The sequence below is a fragment of the Myotis yumanensis genome, unplaced genomic scaffold (assembly GCF_028538775.1).
Source record: "Myotis yumanensis isolate MYYU_CA2020_CCGP unplaced genomic scaffold, mMyoYum1.0.hap1 SCAF_13, whole genome shotgun sequence".
NCBI classification, from domain to species: domain Eukaryota; kingdom Metazoa; phylum Chordata; class Mammalia; order Chiroptera; family Vespertilionidae; genus Myotis; species Myotis yumanensis.
Window position 1 is genome coordinate 57,690,697 of NW_027223764.1, and position 13,397 is coordinate 57,704,093.

The window sequence follows — 13,397 nt, forward strand, 5'->3', positions numbered from 1 at the left end:
AATTACAAATGGATTGTGTTTTACACACCAACAGAAGCTTTTTCCAGCAATGTTTCAATTATTGCCTTGTGAGTCCTCCAAGAAAAGGAACCATTTTGGCTCAGGAAGCCCAAAGTTACCCAGCGAAGGGAACAGCGTGTTCACAAATAGTCCTTTGAAATGTGGCAGGGGCTGCATCTGGGACCCCCGGGAGAAGGTGGCTTTGGGAGGCCCTCCCTCCCTCAGAAGGATTCGTAAACTCTTTGGCGGGCCTTGGACTCCTTCCTCAGTCTGAGGATGCTGTGCAGCCTTCCTCAAAAGGAATGTTTTTAACAGGCAAGGTAATAAAAGAAGCCGTTACATTAAAATGTCTTCATCAAGACAGCATTAAAAACAATTTTGCAACGTAGTAATATATATGCCTTTTAAATTACTTCATTAAATAACTAGTAGAGGGCTTAACAACTACTTTAATCTTTAAAAAGTGACAAGCTGCTGAAACTGGTTTGGCTCAGTGGATAGAGCGTCGGCCTGCGGACTGAAAGGTCCCGGGTTCGATTCCTGTCAAGGGCATGTACCTGGGTTGCAGGCACATCCCTAGTAGGAGATGTGCAGGAGGCAGCTGATCGATGTTTCTCTCTCATCGATTTTTCTAGCTCTCTATATCTCTCCCTTCCTCTCTGTAAAAAATCAATAAAATATATTTTTAAAAAAAGTGACAAGCCAATAAGATACTTTGAGAAATCTGAAACAACTCCCATGATAGGAAAATATCTGTGCTTGGTGGTTATTGGTGACAAAGTCGCTATGGTGTGGTTGGCTGGCTGCCTTTCTAATATTAGGAAATGCTACGTTTCAGTTACAGGCTAGTGAAAATAAAGATGCAATTCCCCCATTCAAATTCCCAGGCCCCGGAGACTATGCATAGAGGGGAAACCCTGCGAAAGGCAAGGGTCCAGGACCTCCTGCCAGGGCTGAGCTCAGGCCGCTGGCTGGGAGTTCAGGGCACCGGCACTTCATCCAGAACCCTCCTTGGGCAGCCATTGCTTCCCTCTGCTATCCTGGCGTTTCGGGGAGGTTTTGTGAAGCCTTTTGAAATCATGTCCTTTTGCAGTACAGTCCGATGATTACCTGTCCCAAGTCCAAATGTTAGCCAGGACCTTTGATGTGTTCCTTCAACAACTCGAATCAGTGTCTCCAAATCCAGGGTCCGTTAATCCCCTAATTCTGAATGTTAACCTGGATCGTGTTTCAGTTGCGCTGCGGGCTGAGCTTGCGGGTAGGGATTTTCATTCTCCAAGGCTGCCCAGGAAGGGTCGTTCCCGTTCCCTCACTGTTCCCTCACGCTTGCACTGGGGACACAGTGGCTCAGAGGCAATTGGGCGCACACTCATCACCTCTCTGGTCCTCACGGGGGAGCTGTCATCTTGCAACCACTTACTAGTAGTCCTCGCATGCCATTGCAGGGGCAACCCGGCAGGCGGCCCCTCCGGCTCCCCCTCCCCGGCGCCCCAGCCCCCTCGCTCAGCCCGGCCAGCCCTTGGCGCCGAAACACCGGAGCCTCCAGGGTCGCGGTTCTTCGGCTCCAGCCAGGGGAGCCGGGAGCGGGGAGCGGGGAGCGCGCTCGCCCACGCCCACGCCCACGCCCCCCGCACTCGGCCCGCACTCAGCGCACAACCTGCGCGCGCCCTGCCACAGACGGGCGCACGCACAGCAGGCCGGGCGCTCTCCTGCTGGCCGCGGCCCCGGTGGTCCGGGAAGCACTGCTGGCTCCCTAAGGGCGCCGCTGGCCCCCCGCCCCGCTCCGCCCCTCAAACCCGCCGGCCCGCAGCTCCGTGCGCCACGAAGTTCCGAGGCGCGAGTCCGTGGAGGCAGCGCGCCCGCCGGGCTGGGCTGGGCTCTTCGCCCTCGGGACGGCCGTGACCGCTGGCCTGGAGTTGGGGCGGTGGAGGGACTGAGCGCTAGGTTGGTCGCCCCGCTCGTCCCGCACCCCGCGACCCCCAGCTGCCTGGGCTGAGGTGCGCCTTCCATCCGCAGGGTCAGTCTGCAGCCCCCGGTGCGCCCGAACCCTCCCTCCTCGCCAGCTCCGGCCCCTCGCCAAAGCCACCCACCATGGCCCGTGGCCCTGCTCACACCAGCCCGGGACCAGGGTCCCAACTGCTGCCGCTGCTGCTGTGGCTTCTGCTGCTGCTTCGGGACTCGGGTGGCAGCCACACAGCCCCCGCCCGGTCCGCCCCGCCAGTGGCCGCCTCTGGCCTGGCTGGGGACAAGGACCCCCAGCGGTTCCTGGGGGACAGGGCCGCAGCTCTGGGCCCTGGCGCCCAGGACATGGTCGCTGTCCACATGCTTCGGCTTTATGAGAAATACCGCCAAAGGGGCGCGCGGCCTGGAGGGGGCAACACTGTTCGCAGCTTCAGGCCCAGGCTGGGTAAGTGGAGGGCTCCAGCCCTGTCATTCTCTCCTTTCCTGCTCCTCCTCTACCCCTGCATCTCCGCATGTCCTCTTCCTTCCTCTCATTGTCGCATTCATTCATTGTCTCACTGAAGATTCACCAAGTGCTTCTGCCAGTCCCTGAGCCGCCTCCAGTGGGGTCACCGAAGTAGCCCAGAGTGAGGGGCTGCGAACCTGGAAGCCTGTCACACTTGCTGATACAGATCGTCCTGTACGCAGGGCCTTGAGCACAAGGATGCAGATGGGACTGGGCTGGGAAGCTCATGGGTGGGGGGTCCATGTCATGGGGTCAGTTGTGTTGGCTCTCACCCTGCGGAGGGCCCTGCGGAGGGCATGGCAGGTGGGCAGAGATGTTCCAGGCCCAGGGCCCAGGCAGAGGGAGTGAGCCTCGAGCTGGGGGCAGGTCGTGGGCTCGGTGGCTGGGGAAGTAGGGTGGACCAAAAAGGGCCTGCGGGGCTCCGGCATGAAGTGCTCAGGAGGGTTTGAGGAAGGCTCCAGAAGCTTGCGCAGATCCTTTCCCCTTCCCACACCTTGAATGGACCTGCACAGAGGCCGCTTGCACAGTGCCCCTGCCCTGCTCAGAGAGCAACGCCAGCCTAGAGCCTCATGTCTGTCCACTTGGGCTGCGCTGCTCTGCCGTCCCCATGGTGCAGAGGTGGGGCAGCCTGGGGCCAGGGGTGGGGAGAAGACCCTGGTTGTCTTGGAGACTACTCATGGTCACAGGATGCCATTCCAGAAAGTGTGGGTCGGGGTCCTCTGCAGCCCTGGGGGGGAGGAGGCCAAGCGTCAGAAGAAAGACCACCAGGAACAAGTTCAACATTGGGGCCACACGTCCTGGGTCAGATCTGCCACCTGCTGATCACTGGCTGTGTGACTCAGGTAGCATCTGTGGCTCCGAGCCACGCCTGGGAAGCTTGGCCTCACTGACCCCTGTACTGGGAGCACCTGCCAGAGAGAGGCCCCGTTCCCCTACCCTGCACTGAGCAGACTCAGATGGGTTTCAGGTCAACCAGAACTAACTCCATCCTCCCTGGTACGCTCCATTCACCACCTGGGGGCTATTTATGCAGCACATTATTAATTGAGCCCCTCAAGAATCATTGAGCATGGATGTGACCTTGAGCAAATCACTAAAGCTCTGTGGACTTGAGTGTACTCATCCACAAAATGGGGTGTTCATGCCAGTATCTTCCCTGTGGGGTGGCAGGGAAGCTGAGCTGAGGTGATGTGTATGAGCCCGAGCCAGCCCTGGCCAGGTTAGGTGCTGGTACATGCTATTCCCCTCGGAATACAGGCATTTGTGTTCATAAAGGTGTAGACTTGACCTTGCACCCTTTGAGTCAGTCCTCAAAGCATCGCAGTTGAGGAAAGCATTGCTGCAACAAGGGGCGAGCACCCCGGAAGCCCACCCCCTTGCTGCAGCCCCTGGATGGAGGCGCACAGTTGATCTCTGTTCTCACAGAATGGGGGTACTACAAGTAACGGTGAGGGAAGACAGCATGTTAGCCCTGAAAAGGACCCGGAGACAGTCCTTCAGATCCAGCCCTCCCATTTCACAGAGAAGGAAACTGAGGCAGGGGACAGGGCTGTTCACAACAGTGGCAATGGTTGGCGCTTCCCATCTGCTAAGCCCGTGCTATTTTCTCAGCGCTCTCCCTCCCCCAGCGCCATCATGACTAAGCCCAGGGCTTGGGAGATGGAGGGTAGAACAGAAGATCTGGGGGCTTATTCTGAAGGAGCCTGGGACTGTCTGACAAACCTAACATTAAATCTGACATTCCCATCTGGAACCTCTGGCCGCCAGCTACTGGCACGTGCTGCGGTGTGCCTCACTTTACCTCTCTGAGCACCGGGGCTTCTGTGCCTACAGTGGGGCAGGAAGGTTCGGCGGGGGCGGGGGGTTTGGTGCCTGGCACAGAGCAGGCTCAGCAGCTTAGTTTCTCCTCCCCTCCCTTGATTCACTTCAGTTGTTCCTTATGCAGCTGCTCTCCAGCCCTCAGCGATGCCTGCTTTCTGACCAGCTGTGAGGAGGTGTGAGCCTGGGCAGGGGTCCCTCACCTTATGAATGAGGCAAAAAAGTAGGGCTTCCGCTCTGGAACCGGAATGTCCAGGGCCAGCTCCCAGGCAGTGCCTCTGCCGCTCGGTGGGTGGCGCCTCTCCCTGAACAGTAGGTGCTGGGCCCTCAGCCTTGGTTTTTGGAATGTGTTCCTCACCTGCCGCCAGGCGGCGAGCTCAGGTGCCCAGGATGGGCTGTGAGCGGCCAGGGGCCAGGTCCTGTGTCTGTGACTTGGACGAGGGCTGCACTTGCTCTCGCCTCAGCCTTTCACTTCTGAAATTCTGCCTTTCTTATAAGGTGCTTTTTAATGATCTGAAACATGTCAAGTGTTTAAAAAATGCCTGATGTATGTGTCAATAATTTATTAGCTCCTACTATTATTACTCCAGCCACCTTCTCTCCCTTCCACTGAGTATGCTTTGCTCCTTATTAAGGCTACATCAGTGGAGAGAGCCTCTGAGCCTGCCCCTAAGGGTTATAATACCGGCACGTTACTTAATCTCTCAGCTTGACCTCTTTATCTCTAAAAGGAGTGTAGTAATACACACCTATCTGTCTGCAATGTCAAAAGTCACATTCATTTCCGTTCCCCAGGTCTTTCTCAGCACCCCAGGGGGTGGCAGGTGCTGTGAGCTCAGATGACACCAAGATGCATTTTTGGGCCTTGCCTGCTCAGAAACGCTCAGGAGCTGACTCCACTGAGGGTTGGGGGCGGTGGGGGCGGGGGCGGACTTCAGAATCCCCAAGGAACAGCAGGAAAGAGCTCTGGATAGCACCAGTGAAGCCCTTACAGCAGGTGAGACCCACAGCAGACAAAAGGGCAGGTGGCGTTTAGGCAGCTGTGGAGGTGAAACCATCCGCTGTGTGCCTGGACCTGGGAGGACTTGGGTTTGAATGAGGGAATAAGGTGAGGAGAAGCGGACCAGTGGGCTATAGCCGGGCCATCAAGAGCTTGAGTGTCCTAGAGGCCATGGGGGAGTATACGGTGTTATACAGTGATGGAGGGGGAGGGGGGAGAGAGGGAGGACTGGAGAGAGGGAGAGGGAGGGAAATTAGGAGAGGGAGGGAGGGGGGAAGGAAGAGAGGGGAGGGAGAGAGGGAGAGGAGAGAGGGAGGGGAAGGAGGAAGGAAGGAGAGACTCAAGGGGAGGAGAAAGGAAAGAGAAGAAAGATCATAAAAGCAATGCTTACTTACTGGGGGAAATCTAGAAGTCATAGAAAACCACAGTAAAGAGAAGTCACCCCTAATCATACACCCAGATACCACCAGAGGTAATATTTTGGGGGGATGTGTAGTTTTTAGGATCATATGTTCAACATGCAGGTAAGATGTGTTACATTCTCATTTGAAGTTGCCTTTTTTTTTTTGTTTCTTGTTATTGGGATTCTGTCCTTTTCTTCCTGATTTGTGGAAGTTCTTTATGTATTAAGGACATTAACCCTTCACCTAAAATGGATGACTCCCTTGAGGCCTGAGAGTGACCTGAGGGGGTGGGGCTCTGGGCACAGTGGCATGAGGCCATGCCCTGGACGGAGCAGTGGGGAGGGACCAGAGTGCAGGACGGCTGTGGACAAGCAGGTGCAAAGCCCAGAGGACTGGGATTGGTTAGATGCTGGTGGGGAGGCGGCCTTGAGCATCCTCGGGCTCCTGTTGGGCCGGGAGGGGACAGGTGGCCATGCCTCTCACTGGGCACGAGGCAGGGATCAGGGCACAGTGCCCTGAGTGCAGCCACAGCTCACGATGCCACAGGGCACCATGCAGCATGCACCACAGAATGATCTTACAACTTTAGGGGGTGGGTACAAATACTCTGTAGTTCCCTGGGGAGGAAACTGAGGCACAGAGATGGTCCATGACTCGCTGAAGGCCCCAAAGCTAGTAAGTGATGCAAGCACACTGAGCCTGACTCTGGGCCTGCCTGAAAGAAAGACGCTCCGTTCGTCTTAGCTCTCCCTCCTCTGCAGCATCACCGGGCCCACTGCGCCTTTCCTCCAGCTTATGTGGTGCTTGTGTCTTCGCAGGGTTCTCATTTGGGTCACCTCAATAGCTGTGTCGAGGGCAATGGACGACAGCACGCATCTGAGGCGGCTCGCGTCCTGTTCCTGTAGGGTCGAGCCCACCTGCTAACTGATGCAGACAGAGCTAGCACAGACCCCAGGCTCCATCCCCCAGCATGTGGTTCGGAGCACTGAGTCCCTCGGCCTTGTGTTGGTATCTAGAGACACAGCGGCAAACAAAGTGGCAAAGCCCCCACTCTCTGGGAGCGTGTGTCCTGGGGGAGAGAAACCCCAAGGAATATATGTCAGGATATTGGGAAGTGACATGAAGATGAATGAAGCAGGGAACCATGGAGATGCCTGGCACTGGGGCCAATCCAGATGCTGCAGGCTCACAGCCACTCTCCCCCCACTCCCACCCCACCCCCCGGTGCTTCCCAAACTTCTCTGCTGGTTAGAACCCCTGAGTTGCAGGTTAAACTACAGATTCCTGTGCCCCATTTTCCAGGCTTTCTGAGTCACATCCAGGGAGGAAGGCAGTGATCAGGGGTCTGGGAAATGCAGGACTCGACCATGACACTCCAGGCTGCAGTGGTTGGGGGAAGCCCGTTCCAATGTGCATTGACCATGCTCTGCTCCTGTGTGTGGAGCAGGCCACACCTCGAGTGAGGCACAGCGGCCGCCACAACTCTGTGTTTGTTCTGAGAAATAAATAAGGCGGGGCCTTGGAGTGCCGCTGAGCCATGACGGGCATTCCCCAGGACCTCCGCAGATGTGTGTTCTCCTTCTTCCCCCTCATAGTCCCTTAAGAGTGGGTGAGAGTTCCCAACTGAATCATGCCTCCTTCCTAGTGTAAACGATGAACCGTGAACTGAAGATTTTCGTTTTGAAAATAATCGCAGCGGATCCTGTGGGTGCACAGGTGAGGGCATCTGTGCCCGGCCCAGCACCAGCACCAGCACACATGACATTCCGAGCTCTGGAGCACTGCCCTCTCCCAGCTCTGCCCAGCAGGCCCACATGGGCAGCAGGACATACCTCAGGGGGGCAGCCTGCCTGGCAGCTCTGGTCTCCTGCTGGTCCACAGCACCCCTGGGAGGCCCCGGGAACCCCTCCCTCCCATTCGAACCCTAGAGAGGACTTGGCCATTCAGGGAGCTCATGCTGCCAGGCCAGGCAGCTTCCTGGAGCTGCAGACCAGGGGGCTTGGCCCTGGGAACTAGGGGTAACTTGGTAGACCCAGGAAAGAAGAAAAGAGGGGTTGGCAGCCACAGGATGCAGGGGCCAGAGCATTCTCCAACTTCAGAGGGGCTGTTTGAGGGATCCCAGTCCCTACCATGGTTTGGGCCTCTGGAGCAACCTGGACATTGGAAATTTTGTTGGGTAGCCTTGTGCAGCCTGATTTCTTTCTTTGTAAAACAAGCTGAAAGCCATTAGGCAGCCCGGCCAGAGGTGCTCAGTTGGTTGAGTGTCACTGTGTGCACAGAAAGGTTGCTGGTTCAATTCCCACGCAGGGCACATGCCTGGGTTGCTGGTTTGGTTCCAGTCAGAGAATATATAAAAGGCAAGGGACCAGTGTGTCTGTCTCACATGCATCTCTCTCTTTTTCCCTCTCAGCATATCCTTGGGTGAGGATTTTTTTAAGCCGTTGGGCAGAGCACAGCAGACAGCCAGGTGACTGTGTCCGTAGGCCCTTTTCCCTCAGCAGGCCCTCAGCACAGGAGGGTATGGGCTAGCTATTCCTGCACCTCATTTGGAAGAAGGGCTGCATTTAATATCTGTAAAATAAAGGCAGAGGAAATACTAGTACCGGAAGGGCTGCTCTCAGCAGCACTCGGACTCAGCCCACGCCATCCTGAACACCTTCATGGGCCAGAGGTCGTTTGTTCATTTGTTCATTGAGAGGCACTGGAGTGTGTGTGTGTGTGTGTGGGGGGGGGGGGGGGGGGTGATGACAGGAGTTTTAGGGGCCAGTAGCCTGAGCACCTACCCTGTCTGCGGCTGCATTTCCTTGTTTGCAGCAGGATATTGACAGTCCCCAACCTCTGTGACCTTAATTTCTCATCCACTCACTGGGGATAGCAGAGGGCGCCCTCATTAGTTTAATGTGAGAATTACACGAGGACAGCCTGGCTGGCCTGGAGGGGCCCCCTAAATGGGTGTTCCTCTTCCATCCCAGCCCTGGCCTCTGCAGGAGAGACCCTAACAGGCTGTGTCTGTCCTCCCTCACAGAAGTGGTCAACCAGAGGGCCCTGTACTTCTTCAACCTGACTTCCATGCAGGACTCGGAAATGATCCTCTCGGCCACGTTCCACTTCTACTCGGAGCCAAGGTGGCCCCGGGCTCACGAGGTGCCCTGCAAGCAGCGGGCCAAGAATGCGTCCTGCCGCCTGCTGCCCCCAGGCCTGCCCGCACGCCGCCACCTGCTCTTCCGCAGCCTCTCGCAGAACATGGCCACGCAGGGGCTGCTCCGCGGGGCCGTTGTCCTGGCGCCCGAGCCACGGGGCCTGTGGCAGGCCAGGGACATCTCCCCCATAGTCAAGGCGGCCCGCCGGGATGGCGAACTGCTTCTCTCTGCCGAGCTGGATTCTGGGGAGAAGGACCCTGGGGTGCCCCGTCCCAGCGCCCACACACCCTACATTCTCATCTATGCCAATGACCTGGCCATCTCGGAGCCCAACAGTGTGGCGGTGACACTGCAGAGATACGACCCCTTCCCTGCTGGAGACCCAGAGCCCGGCGCCACCCCCAACAGCTCCACAGACCCCCGCGTCCGGCGGGCCACACAGGCCACTGGGCCCTTCCAGGACAACGAGCTGCCGGGGCTGGACGAGAAGCCAGCACAGGCGCCCCATGCCCCACATGGCCACAAGCACACACTGTGGCCCAGCCCCTTCCGGACACTGAAGCCCCGGCCAGGGCGCAAGGACCGCAGGAGGAAGGGCCAGGACACGTTCTCAGCCTCCTCGCAGGTGCTGCACTTTGACGAAAAGACGATGCAGAAAGCCCGTAGGAAGCAGTGGGATGAGCCGAGGGTCTGCTCCCGCAGGTACCTGAAGGTGGACTTTGCGGACATCGGGTGGAACGAATGGATCATTTCTCCAAAGTCCTTCGACGCCTACTACTGCGCGGGAGCCTGCGAGTTCCCCATGCCCAAGGTAGGGCGCGCCGCCCACTGCCTCTGACTCTCAGCTGTCCCCGGCTAGCGAGTCCCTCTGCCTGGTGCTTCTTCCGGTCTGTGAGACAGGGATGATAACACCTCCCATCTTCGGGGCCTGGGTAGACAGGTCCCCATGTGGCCGCCTATTGGTGGGTACAGCCCACAGAGGGATATGGTTGGGCTGTGCTTTTGAAAATGATGACTTGGTTGAACTAAAATTTAGATCAGAACATTTCTGCTTTTGCAAAGGGGAGAACCCCTCTCCTTAGGTGTATATTCCTACAAAGCAACAATCCGAAGAGGCTGAGTAGATGCTGCCCCCTGTAGACAGGACAGGGCGTCAGAGCTCCCTCCTCACCTCAGCATCCGTGTCTGTGACCAGCACAGAGCTGCTTTCAGTGATTTCAGTGAGGACTCCCACCTCCCTTCCTCCCACTCAGGGCAGAGACCCACAGGACACCCAGCCCTCACAGTGCAGGAGTCTGCAGACACACGCGGTGGGCTGCTCTGTCCACCGCGCTGGCAATGCTTGCAGCCTCACCTTCCCTCCAAGCTGTCCGTCTCCCACTGCCTGAGCGTGCGGCTGGTTGCCAGCTGATGCCGATCTTCGGTCACAGCGCACACTTCCCTTGTGCTTAGCTCCTCTGCTGAGTTCCGGGTCATGTCTTCCCTTCAGGAAAGGAAGTCATTGCATAAAGCCAATTTGAACCTCAGTAAGGCAGCCAGCTGGGAAATCCCAGGGCCCACGCGGGCAGCATTCCCCTGCTGGGCCTTACGGGGTTTCTCCTCAAAGCCATGCAAGCGTCAGAGAAATGGAGGGCGGTGCCCTCAGGATGGCGTGTACGGGAAGGTCTGGCAGAGTCCGGACTCCCGCTGGCTGGCCCTGCACTCACCCTGTCACCTGGCTGGCTGCCTTCCCACCTTCCTGACACTTGCCTGCATCCCACAATCAGAAGTCCCTGCCTCCCTCCCCTCCCTGCTTCCCACCAGGGGACTGTCTCTTCAACACAGTGACATAAAGCTCTGGCCCCCCTGAATCCTGCTCCCCTGTCAGAGGTGCCTATGGAGCAGCGTTTTCTGGGTTTGCTGCTGTGCCCCGCGCCTCCTGGGGGTGCGAGGCTGCTGGGGAGGAGGAGAAGCCTGTGCCTGGCTGTCTTCCTGAGGGGTCTTGGTCAAGTGTCTTAATCATTTTAAGTTTCTCCACCAGTGAAATGTGGTAATAGCCACCCCATGAGGCTGATAGATGGCTAATGGGGTGACGCAGGTGAAGCAGCACTGACACCGCGTCCACCTTCCCAGGAAGCGTCAGTGTCCAGGCTGCCAGTGCTCACATGTGCAGCTGCCCGTCGGCGCCCAGAGCTCTGTGGTGCGGAACACGTGGTACTCCTGGGCCTGTGCAACCGGGGCCGCTGCGGCCCAGCCAAACCCACTGGGCATCTCCTTAGGCCTTCCCTCTGAAGGCGCCTGCCCAGTTCCAGGTGCTCCTCAGGGATGGGTGAGGAGCAGGTGCCCCCAAGTGGCCAGTGCCATGTAGGCATTGTGACTGCTCTGAGAGGTGGGAGGGGCAGGAAGGCCTGAGGCTCTTGCAAACTCCCAGGGCTCTGTCCCTGGAATCACACCTTTTCCACCAGGTGGATGCTTTTCCCAGGGCTGAGTCAAGGACCTGCAGATGGCTAGGTGGGTGGGAGAGGGCAGAGCGATGAGGTAACCATGCTCCTTTCCCACTGCAGATCGTCCGCCCGTCCAATCACGCCACCATCCAGAGCATCGTCAGGGCCGTGGGCATCGTCCCAGGCATCCCGGAGCCCTGCTGCGTTCCTGACAAGATGAGCCCCTTGGGGGTCCTCTTCCTGGATGAGAACCGGAATGTGGTTCTGAAGGTGTACCCCAACATGTCTGTGGAGACCTGTGCCTGCCGGTAAGACCGGCTGCTCCAGGGAAGGAACCCCCCCGGTGCCCTCGGGGCAGCGGCCTCCGCGCCCTGGAGTGAGAGCTTGACTGGAGGTGCAGCTGCGACGGCCGGGCAGCGCACAGGCAGCGCACAGGTGGCCCCGCGGCCCAGGAGGATCTGTCCCCAGGGCATCATTCCAGGGTTTTATTGCCAGTGACTGAGCCCCGAAAGGACCCGAGAATCAGCCCAGCCTGAAGGGGGCCACCGCCCATCCCTCACCCTGGAGGCCGGCAAGCCGAACCTGTCCACACTGTTGGTGGCCTGGCATCATCCCTGGCCTTCACAGAAGACTGCACACGTGGGACCTCGCTCCTCCCAGTGGAAACAGCCTCATGTAAACAATCACATCGGCCACATATTAATACTGGAAAATAGGCCTAAGCAATAGTAAAAACAGATGTTTCTTTTCCCAGATTCCACTGCAGAAGCTTTTACAATATGCACATGTAATCAATTTTCATTTCTTTTTCTTAATATATATTTTACTTTAAAACAAAAAGGGGAGCTGTAACCATTCCACACGGGTAATCGTGCTGGGTAAGTGTGCATTGTTCAAACATGCTTATTGAAATAACATGCAGCGATATCTTGGAACACTAAAAAGTAATCGAGATTTTTATATTTTTATAAATTATACTTTCTCTACTATAGGTTGTGTATGTTATGTGTTTTGTGGAAAGCTAATAAATTAAAGGTACAATGGTATCTTGAAAACTAAATGTTACCCATTCCAAAATACTGATGGACCCCACCTGGGAGCACTTGCCTGCATGGCTGCTGGGATCACAGCCTCTGTTGGGGTCAGCTGAGACCCCGTAGGCCATCTCTGCCCCTAACTCGGGAACCAGCTGCTCCTGTGCCCTCGAGTCCCCCCTCCGACATACACACCTCCCCCGCCCCCACCCTTCCAGGCAGCAGGGCCCAGGCAGCCCAGCCTCATGAGCTTCTGTGCACTCCACCTCAGAGGGACATGAAATGGTGAATGGTCGGGAGGGTCTGAGACACCAAGAGGAGCCTCTGCGGCCGCCTGGTCCTGGCACTGGGGGGAGACAGGCTCGCAGCCTGGAGTCCCTCCTGTGGTGCCCACGCTCCTGGGCTGGAGCAGCTGCTCCCTGGCCTGAGGCAGAATGGCCAGCTGTTTCGTCATCAGCAGCCCATCCCAGAGCAGCCTCCCCAGTGGCTCCCTTGTCTCTAAGTTTGCGTGGTTCACAGTGCTGTTTACCACCAGCGTGAGGCGGATTGCCCGGAGTTGGGCAGGAGAACCTGGGTGTCTGACAGTCGTCGGGCTGGGCCCTGAGCGGACGGCAAGCCCCAGTCTTACTTGGAGGACACGGAGAAGCGGGGAGCAGGCCTCCAGCGGGGGCTTAGAGAAAAGACGCCCAAGGCTTCTGTCTTAGGCCAGGTTCCTGAGACCAGGGCTCCTCCACAGGATGCATGAGGAAGTCTCCCAGGAGACTTGGGTACGGAATGGCTGAAGCAGCACTGGAGGGCAGGAAGCCGAGCGTCCCAGCCTCGCCTGGGTCCTGTGCGGGGCTCTGGAGCTGAACTACACCTGAGGGTTGGTCAGGCCTTGACCAGGGAGCTGGGTGTTCACCCCTCCCCAGGTTGCCTCAGGAGGGGGTGACAGGGAGGAACGGAAACTCCCAGCTCCCTGACCCTCTGCACAGGCAGCCGCTGAAGAAGGCTGCAGTGCAGCTACTGGACACAAGGCGACCGAGACAGAGTGCCCAGAGCAGGGAGGCAGGGAGTCCTGAGGCCCCTGGCAGAGCCGCCCAGCGCTGCTCACACCTCTGAGATGCTCCAA

The 13,397-nt window shown here is 57.7% G+C and overlaps 1 protein-coding gene across 1 annotated transcript; it reads left to right on the top strand.

Annotated features, from left to right (window-relative positions):
• The first annotated feature begins 2,091 nt into the window (after positions 1 to 2,091).
• Positions 2,092 to 12,241, top strand: GDF10 (growth differentiation factor 10). The gene is made up of 3 exons (XM_070431981.1): positions 2,092 to 2,407; positions 8,715 to 9,640; positions 11,373 to 12,241. The coding sequence occupies exons 1-3, from the start codon at positions 2,092 to 2,094 to the stop codon at positions 11,562 to 11,564; spliced, it is 1,434 nt and encodes a 477-aa protein (XP_070288082.1). The 3' UTR covers positions 11,565 to 12,241.
• Positions 12,242 to 13,397: the final 1,156 nt, after the last annotated feature.

What these genes read in the sequence shown, in the direction of transcription:
- GDF10 (XM_070431981.1), top strand. Translation starts at nt 2,092, where the DNA reads ATGGCCCGTGGCCCTGCTCACACCAGCCCGGGACCAGGGTCCCAACTG. An exon ending in CAGCTTCAGGCCCAGGCTGG is followed by an intron (nt 2,408 to 8,714) that starts GTAAGTGGAGGG and finishes CCTCCCTCACAG; the next exon opens with AAGTGGTCAACCAGAGGGCC. An exon ending in GCGAGTTCCCCATGCCCAAG is followed by an intron (nt 9,641 to 11,372) that starts GTAGGGCGCGCC and finishes TTCCCACTGCAG; the next exon opens with ATCGTCCGCCCGTCCAATCA.